The following is a 9,772-nucleotide window of genomic DNA, read 5'->3' as shown; positions in this document are numbered from 1 at the left end:
TAATAAAAACAGAATCATAAGATGATTATGCTTTTTTTTCCTTACTCAAGCTCATTTTAAAGATTTATCTGTCTTACTGTAGCTGTTAATTTTTTTTAATGTATAATATTCCATTTTATAACTGTACCACAATAAACTGTTTACTGTTGACGAACATCTGGTTTGTTTCCAGCTTTTGGACATCATGAGCAATGCTGCTGTGAATATTCTTGTATATGTATCTTAGGCACAGATGCCTGAGTTTCTCATAGCATGTACCCAAGAAGTGGAGTGGTTGGGTCATAGTGGTAGATAATAGCAAGCTGTCTCCCTAAATGCTTGGGCCAGTTTGTCCAGCAGTAAGTGACAGTTCCTGTTACTCCACATGCCTGCTGGCGCTCGATGTAATCATGGGTGTGGTGGAAACCTCAATTTCCTTTGTCCTTTCATAATTGGTCAAGTTTATAGTGAACTAGGAAGTTTGTTCATTTAGGCGATGGGAGCCTTCTAGTAGCTTGTGCTTTCAATGAATAAGACAGGATGAGGAGGTGTGAGAGTGTGTGTGTGTTTGCGTGTGTGCATATGCATGTGCTATCTCTGTTTCTTTCTTTCTCTGTCATTTATGCAGCAAATATTTTATGGAACACTCACTATGTATTATATTCTATCATGATCACTATAGATATACACAGAGATACAGTAGAATTTTATATTTTTCCTTAGGGAGATTAGAGTCTAGCTAGAAAAACTATTCATGAAGCAGCACCTTTGTGACAACATAATATGGCAAGTTTTGGTCTATGTCTAGTAACAGGAGGCTCTGAATTACTTTGAACTTTATATATATATTTTTTACTTTCCATTCCTATATAAAGCTTAAGAGATGTGATTGCTGCTTTTGCCAAAATAGGGGAATCTCTTCACATTTTAAAATTTTGCTAGGACACGTTACCTGGAGCCAGAGTAAGTGGAGGTCTTTCCAACTTGTCCTTCTCCTTCCGAGGAATGGAAGCCATTCGAGAAGCAATGCATGGGGTTTTCCTGTACCACGCAATCAAGGTATGGCAGAAGACCTGTTTGTCCTGCTGAAACCAGCTTGTACCTGGGGCAGGGATTTTCAAACTTGGGCCCGTAGGCTAACTTTGGCCTACTGCCAGTTTCTGTAAATAAGATTTGATGGGGACGAAGCCACTCCCATTCACTTATATCTTGTCTATGGCTGCTTTTATGCTGCAACAGCAGGGTTGAGTAGTTGTGATAGAGACCATGGCCTAAAATATTTCCTATCTGGCCCTTTACGGAAAAAGTTTGCAGATGCCTGATTTAGGGTATCACTTGGAAATCCTCATTTTTCTTTTTATTGCCCTTAGTTTGGGATGGACATGGGGATAGTGAATGCTGGAAACCTCCCTGTGTATGATGATATCCATAAGGAACTTCTGCAGCTCTGTGAAGATCTCATCTGGAATAAAGACCCTGAGGCCACCGAGAAGCTCTTACGTTATGCTCAGGTAGAGACAAAAATGTTATAATGGATGCCTTTTTCCTATCTTTGAGTTTATTACTCACATATAGTTATTAGACCTTCATTGTGGAATAGAAGCAAGTATCTCAGCCTGTCTTTGGATCATTGAAGATTTCCACAGAGAGGTGCAAAGAAGGTGCTGTGGCTAGGGGTGAGGACTGAAACACATCATACCTAGGCTGCTTCGCTATTCTGAACTTAGCTTTCTTAATTCACAGAAACCTTTATTTATTTTAAAATGTAAAATTTATTTTTCTTGCACCAAAGCAACACATATTAATTCTAGAAAATTTACAAAAATACAGGTAAGCAAAGGGGGGAAATAAACATCACTCATACTCCCACCACCCAGAGTTAACCACTGTTGAGATTTTGTCATAACCTTCTAGTCATGCAGGGTTTTTTCTTTCTGCAAAATGAATATGCATTCATAGGTACATACACACACACATTTTTTACAAAAGTAAAATAATACTCTAGATGCTGTTTTTGGTAACAACCAAACCGTTTGTTTGGCAGTATACTGGGATCATATTTCCATTTTATTCAATATTTTTCTACCTCATCATTTAAAATGGCTACTTTGGATTTTCTTGTGTGGCTCTGTTCGTATTACTTGGTCCCCATTGATATGTTTAGGTTTTTATGCCTGTTTGTGTTAGAATCTGGTGCATCTGTAGCAAGATTCTGCAGTTCAAGGCTTGAGGTCTGTACATATTTGTTTCATTGATTGAGACAGAGTCTTGCTCTGTCACTGGGGCTAAAGTGCTATGGCGTCAGCTTAGTGAACAGCAACCTCAAACTCCTGGGCTCAAGTGATCCTCCCACCTTGGTCTCCCAAGTAGTTGGGACTAGAGGCATGTGACACCATGCCTGGCTAATTTTTTTCTATTTTTAGTAGGGCCAGGGTCTCACTCCTGCTCAGACTGGTCTTGAACTCCTAATCTCAAACGATCCTCTTGCCTGGGCCTCCTAGAGTGCTAGGATCACAGGCATGAGCCATCGCACCCGGCCTGTACATATCTGATTTATACAAATGAGAATAATTATAGCTAAGTCAAGAATCAGTTCCTCGTTTCCCACTTATGATATTAATATGTTAGGCACAGTCCTGGGCACATTGTCTGTCACAGATGCTGCTTCCTAGAATTCAGTTTAAGGAAAGATGAGAGTCTCGGCCATGGAACCTGGCCCCGTCCTGGTGGCCCTGCCCCCTCTGGCCCCGCCGCCATCTGTGATGGCTGGTTCCCCAAGACGTGCAGCCTGTGGCCCAACCAGGCCTTGTCACTGCAGGTGGAGAGCTGCTCCACCACTAGCACTCCCAGTATCAGGATGTCCTAGTCTTCTGCAGTAAGACCTAGGCAATGTGCTGGTGCTGGATGGCTGATCGGAGAGGGACGAGCTCTCCTACCAGGAGATGATGGCCAACCTGCCTCTCTGCAGCCATCCCAGCCCACGAAAGGTGCTGATCACTGGGGGTGGCGACGGGGGCGTCCTGCATGAGATGGTGAAGCACCTCTCTACGGAGTCTGTGGTCCCATGTGAGATTGATGAGGATGTCATCCAAGTCTCTAAGAAGTTCCTCCAGGCATGGTCTTTGGCTACTCCAACTCAAAGCTGACCCTACATGTGGGTGGTGGTTTTGAGTTCATGAAGCTGAACCAGGATGCCGTTGACATTATCATCACTGACTCCTCGGACCCCACGGGCCCTGCTAAAATCTTCTTCAAGGAATCCCATTACTAGCTTATGAAGACAGCCCTCAAGGAGGGCGTCATTCTCTGCTGCCAGGCCGAGTGGCATTGGCTGCTCCGGGACCTCATCAAGGAGACGCGGCAGTTCTGCAAGTCTCTCTTCCTGGTGGTGGGCTACGCCTGTGCACGATCCCCACCTACCCCAGCGTCCAGATTGGCTTCACGCTGTGCAACAAAAACCCAAACACCAGCTTCAGGGAGCCCATGCCACAACTGACATAGAAGCAGGTGGAACAGATGCAGCTGAAATACTACAACTCAAGCGTGCATTGGGCAGCCTTTGTGCCGAGTTTGCCCAAGGCCCTGAATGATGTGAGTTGTGCCTGGGTGTCACCGCTGCTCAGGACCTGGGACCAGGGAGCCTCCAGGGTGCCTAGGCCCCTCCAGCCCTGGACCAGACCTGCCAGCTCTCACCCACCGAGCAGGTGTTACAGGCGCCAGAATACTGCCCAGCCTGCCCTGCTGGGTGAACTGTCTGTGTGTCTCTCTGGGACATTCAGCCTCCAAGCCTACACCAGCTGTGTACAGCGCCGTCCTCTGCCTGTGTTCCCCCCCCCACTCAGCAAACACGTGTATTTATAACAACAAGAAAAAAAGAGATCTTTACCTCAAAATAACTTGCATTTTAATCTGTTTAGGAGAGTGATGGCAAGGAAAGACATTTTCCCCACAAAGCATGTTGGAAGAGTGGTAGGATGCTTTTGTGTCTGTTGCCAACTTTGTTAATGTTTTCCATGTTAGAATCTGACTTTAACTCTGACAGAACTGCTGACTTTTATTCTTCCACAGAAGAGTAATAAAATGTTCTGGAAGAAGGATAGGATAATATAGGATGAACTGCATCCTTGTTTTATCAGCCTTACTGGTTGCAAGACCTAGATTTCTGAAATTGCTTATGGAAGCCCTAGGGAGTTTAGACTTTGTGCCAGTGTGCACATGACCCTCCTTGGAGTTCCTTAAAACGCTTCTGCTTTCTCATAGGGACCCGGGACAGAATGTCTCAGGTCTTGGTTGTTGCAAACATAATCAAGTTCTGCTTTTCAGCTCATTACATAAGAAACACTCCCTAGATTTTTTTCTTTCCATTTCAATGACTATTTCTCACATAGACACAGCGTAGCGCTTTCTTATTCTTTGAACGTAGAGACATGGGTGTTAAACACCATTCAGTTTTCAGTCGTAGCTTATCTTCCACCTACTAGGGGGCCCTTCGTTAATAACTGTCTAAGACAGAATTCTGTTGAAGGCCAGAGGGGCGTCATAGCTTCTGTTATATAATCATGAAGTCGTCCTAGTGAGTTCTTGATTAGCTCATGAAATGATGAGCTATTTCATCTTTCCCCACCTGTCCGGAAGAAGGAGCTCCCTCACTTATTTGTAAGACCATTCCCATTTAAGGTTTTGTTGACACTCTCTTTTATCTCCAGCATTCTTTTTGGTCCGCGTTCACTTTTAGCTCTTGTTTACAAGTTTTCGTTTCTGTATATCTTGCTGAGCTGCCAAGAAGTTTGGCCCCTGGAGGCACAGCCGAAGTGAGGAAGATCTTAATAGCAATTGCAAGAGCTTAACAATCCATCATATAAGATTTCCTCCTTCTTAATGTAACCACAAGGACTTATTATAAGCCATTGACTCCTCTGTCAGGTAGGCTGTCTACATTCAAGGTGACTTCTGTTGTCAATAAGGGAGTTAACACATTAACTGCCATGTGAGTTGTATTTAACTCATGCTAGTTTTGAGCCCAGGGCCTCGTGAAGCAAAACCTGGGCAAAAAACCCTGCAGTTGTTTAGTGAAAATCTTACTTGTTGATGTTCTTATTGTTACAGTTAATATTTACAAATTAATTCTAAAAACGTGGATGAAATAAATAGAAGTCAATAAATTTCATTTGTCATTAAATTAGAAAGGATCGTTTTGTTATCCTGGTTTTTATTCTGTTTTCATAATAAAACACCATGGCCCCAAGGGAAAAAATTTTTTTTCTAGCGTGGCAGTCACTGTGTTAGTTAATAACCAAAACAGGTACACCCTGGTAACTCCCGGGAGTGGCCGGCTCTATAGCAATTCCTCAGGATACACGGGTGCAAATGGAGCATGAAAAGCAGGAATATTATGAGGTAAATAAGGGTTGAGGATGTTTTTTTCTTTGTAAGAGAACGATTATCTCTTTTTGTCATTAAATGATGAAGTTTATATCCAAGTCCTGTCTGATACATCATTGAACATGTTGGGAAGAATGCTCACCCTGATGTTCTTTAATCCCACATTTGGGGAGTAATGGGCTTTTTTTTTAAATAATTCTAACTGATGTGTGATAAGTTATTCTGGGGAATAAAAAATGATATGTCATGGTACCATATGATTTACATGAGTTTCTTTATTAAATGATACCCCACTGGAGGTCATGCCTCCATTGGACTGGAGGGATCACTGCTCTGGACAGATTGGCTCTTGAGCGACCCTGGATCTTGACAATGTCCTTGATGCTTTTCTTGGAGAGTTCCTCACATCTTCAGGTCTTCTGTTCCTTGATCTTTGCCGTGCGACCTCACTTTCTTTTCTGGCTTTCTCTGGAGCACTCTACTCCCCTTGCTGCGGGTCCGGTTTGGTAACCTGCATCACCACAAAGCTCCTGTGTGGCAGCAGCAACTCTGGAGTAGAAGCAAGTGTCTTGTCTCAAGGAGCGGCCAGCTGGACGTGACAGTTGCTTGGTCCTTTTGCTTGGTAGCTTCTATTTACTGAGCGTCCACAGTGTGCGTGGGGTCTGGTCTACCTGAGTGCGTGAAACTGTGCAGCACCTTGTATTTACGTCATGGGGAGCTCCCCATTCTCAACATGCCATCTTGTGCTTCCAAAATAACTGCTTTTAATTGGTACTGTTTCGTTTTAAGTATTGATTTTCTGAATCGTGTTGTTCAGGTTTGGAGTATAGCTATCCGGGGTGTCAGTTTTCATTCATCGCAGCCTCCAACACTTTATGAAATCTACTGGCCTTTGTATCCTCATTTGCCTCCGCCCATAATCACATATTATTGACTCCCTCTCTGCCCCACAAATCTGACATGTTGCAGTATTTTTCTGTGAACACACCAGGTCCTTTTTTCAAGAGTGGTTGGAACACTCTGTCCTGTTTTACACAGTAAATTCCATCCCTCAGGCAGGAATTGTTTGATTGTGTGGCTAATAGGACAAATGGTGTTTATGTGTATCAAGTGATAGAAATGTGAGCATTAGAAGGACTTTTTCTTTTTTAATTATACCATCTTGTTTAGATTTTTCAGTATATGAGAGAGCCCTTGTGTTACCATTATTCCATTTACCACGCTGGCTCTGAATCTTGGAGTTCTCCCCAGTTCCTTCCTAGTGTCTGTTACTTAATGCCCTTTCGTTTGTCCTGTCCTGCCCTCCTGTTACCACCACTGAGCCCAGGTCATGGGCATGGATTGTTAAAATATTCTCCCCTTTTTTGGGGTTCCCTTAAAAATGGTACTCTGAATGTTACTCTGTAGCTTCAGAACTCTGAATAGTATCCCCTCTCTACCCATGCAGTTACCTGGAAGGTTAAATTCAAACTCCACAGCATGGATTTTTGGCCCTCTGTGACTTGGCCTCTACCATCGTATACAAACATTGCTCCAGCAAAATCAGTTTTTGTTCAGCATTAATTCATTCAGCTAATATTTACTGAACTCTTGATTTGTGTCATGCACTTTCCTGAACTTAGGGATCTAACTGGTAAGATGGTAAGAGAGATGTTTACCCTCTCATAGCCTGGAGCTCAGTACAACATGCAGAAATGTACAGAGGCAGTTGTCATGCAGTGTGGCCAGTGCCGCAAAGGGGAAGTGCAGGACGCTGGGGGAATGCCGCGGGGGCCACTGACCGCAAAAGTGGGGGTGTTAGGGAAAGCTTCCCAAAGGGAGTGATGGGTGAGTGAGCCCTGGAAGAGTAATAGACAGCCAGGCCACGGTCTGGGATTGGAGTGTGGTGCTGCTGGCCTGCCAGGGCAGGGCATTGGCATCTAGCCAGAGTCTGGCGTTGTGGTAGGTACTGAATAAACGTGTGTCAGGTTAATAACATAAAGATCCAGAAGCGAAAAGATGATGCAAAACATTAGGAACTGAAAAGTTCCAGATGGCTGAAGTTTGTTGGGAATGGTGGTTGATGAGGCTGAAGATGAAGATTTCATCAGAAGATCAAGGCCGACCAGGGCATAGGAAGGCATGGTGAGGAGTTGGTACTGTGTCCTGAGAGCCACAGGGAACTTAGAAAGAGTTTCTTCACAGGGGAGCAGTTGGATCAGATTTGCATCTTGGCAAGGCCCCTCTGGCCACAGTGTGGAAGATGAATTGGACACCAGAGCGATTCTGGGCTGCGGAGCCCAGTTAGTTCTTGGACGGTGGAAGTGGGGTGGAGAGAAGAATGTTGAGGAGGTGGAATCATTAGGATGAGGTGGTTGAACATGAGGAATGAACGGAGATTCAAGGATGACACTTAGGTTTCTGGTTTGGGCAGCTGGTGTCACCAGGCGGGATGGAGAAAACAATGAAGTAGTGCAGTTTACCGTATGGGCTGTGATCGTTGCACTTTTGTCCTTTTGCTGAATCCGTCCCTTCTCAAGACCCAGCTTCTTTGAAGCCTTTCTTCCCCACCCCAGGTTATGATGACCACGCCTTCCTTAAAGCTCCTTTGTACCTAGTCTGTATTATACACTTGTTTAGCCCTTGACATATATACCCTCTTTCGTTTATCTTTCTTTGTGTATTTTCCACCTTCCTCATTTATGGCTGCGTTAGTCTGTTTTCTGTTGCTCTAACAGAATACCAGAGACTGGGTAATTTAAAAAGAAAAGAAGTTTATTTAGCTCACAGTTCTGGAGACCGGGAAGTCCAAGAGCATGGAGCTCGCTGGCATCTGGCGAGGGCCTTCTTGCTGGGTCATAGCATAGCAGAGGGCAAGAACAAGAGAGCCAGAGGGATAACAAAGCCACTCCCATGGTAGCAGCATCAATCCAGCCCTCATAATCCATTAATCCATTCATGAGGGCAGAGAGATTAAGTTTCTAACACATGAACTTTTGGGGGACACAGTCAAACCATAGAAATGGCAAAGTCCTCAAGAGCATCGTCCACGTCTTACACCTCTTGGTGTACCCACCCCAGGATGCTGTCTGACTCGCCTTCATCATGGCCTCTCCATGTTTGTCTGTGGGTAATAATGGAGGTCCTTGTCGAGAGCCTTGAAAGCTCATTGGGTTTGGAGTATAGCTTCTCTTACTGTCCTAGAGATAGTTTGTCCTAAGTTATTATCTTTAGGAAAGAAGGAAAGAAAAAAAATGGAGCCTTACTCTGTCTCTACTAAAAGTTCAAATCCTACAGGATTTTTCTCTTTCCCTCTCTCCTTCCCTCAAACATTTATTGAGATCATATTTCACGCTGGACCTTCTACTAGGGGCTGGAAATGTCGAAGAATAGGGCACAGGTGGGTTTTTTTTCCTGTCAAACAGTTCAGTAAGTGACCAGTTGTACCCGTTTCTTGGTCCCAATTTCAATTCAGACTCACGGCAAAGGAGGGAAGAAAGTCACCCAGACTGACGAGTGGAGGGGCGGGCCCGTGGAGGAGCGCCTGGAGTACGCCCTGGTGAAGGTGGGTGATGGGGGCCTGGGCTGGAGGGCGGGGAGCTCGCCGCGGCTGTCTGGCGCTGTTGCTGGAGGTGTGGTGCTGACAGCCGTCGGGCAAGGAGATGCCCTTCTCCACCTGGGGAGGTCCTCCCACCCCCTGCCAGCGGCACATTTGACAGTGTCCAGAGACATTTTTGGTTCTCACAACCGTACGTGGGAGGTATTACTGGCATCTGGTGCCCAGAGATGCTGCTAAACATCCTACCGTGCACAGAACGGCCCCACACAATAAAGAATTTTCCAGCCCAAATGTCAGTAGTGCTAATGCCGAGAACCCCGTCCTAGACCAAGTTGTTGTCCGTCAGCGAGTCCGTCCTGGCTCTTCTACTGAGAGTTGGAATTTTAGGTAAGAGAAATAATCTCTTGGCTTCCTCATTTGTGAGTCTGGAGAAGCTTGGAGTTCTTTTTTTGTCTCTAGAATTTAACTTTTAACTCTTGGACCTTTTGAGATTCACATATTTCGGTTTGTGGAACTAGTCAGCCACATCCAGGGATCACTGGGCTCGGGACTCTGGGGCGGGGCTTGCCAGTGAGTGCCAGAGAGGTCAGTGGAGGCTTCATGGATTTGAACTTCACCGAAGGGCCCCGCCCAGTGCTATTCCTCCCCAGCCCCCCAACGTGACAGTGGGAGAACACACTGATTTCACCACAGGTATTTATTAAACACTAGAGTGTTTAATAAAATACATTTAATTATGCATTTGAACTTATTAGTCCTCCTTCTCTCGATAATAGCTCACTTTTACTGAGGCACTAACTTTTTAAAAAACATTTTTAAATTGGACAGATAAAATTATTGGGTGCTGTTCCTTCCACCTTTTGACTATTGTGA

At 44.7% G+C, this 9,772-nt stretch overlaps 1 protein-coding gene and 1 pseudogene across 1 annotated transcript in view; both read left to right on the top strand.

The window, feature by feature from the left end:
* Positions 1 to 9,772, top strand: part of MTR (5-methyltetrahydrofolate-homocysteine methyltransferase) — a 114,363-nt gene that overhangs the window by 65,557 nt on the left and 39,034 nt on the right. The window contains exons 17-19 of the mRNA XM_012660154.1: positions 922 to 1,038; positions 1,350 to 1,490; positions 8,816 to 8,905. Coding sequence (XP_012515608.1) covers positions 922 to 1,038; positions 1,350 to 1,490; positions 8,816 to 8,905 — 348 coding nt within the window. The remainder of the gene's footprint in view (positions 1 to 921; positions 1,039 to 1,349; positions 1,491 to 8,815; positions 8,906 to 9,772) is intronic.
* Positions 2,499 to 8,433, top strand: LOC105823065 (annotated as a pseudogene).

The sequence above is a fragment of the Propithecus coquereli genome, unplaced genomic scaffold (genome assembly GCF_000956105.1).
Source record: "Propithecus coquereli isolate 6110/MARCELLA unplaced genomic scaffold, Pcoq_1.0 Scaffold66, whole genome shotgun sequence".
In the NCBI taxonomy this organism is placed as follows: Eukaryota; Metazoa; Chordata; class Mammalia; order Primates; family Indriidae; genus Propithecus; species Propithecus coquereli.
Note: the sequence above shows the minus strand (reverse complement) of the source record. Positions and strands in the feature narration are given on the sequence as shown.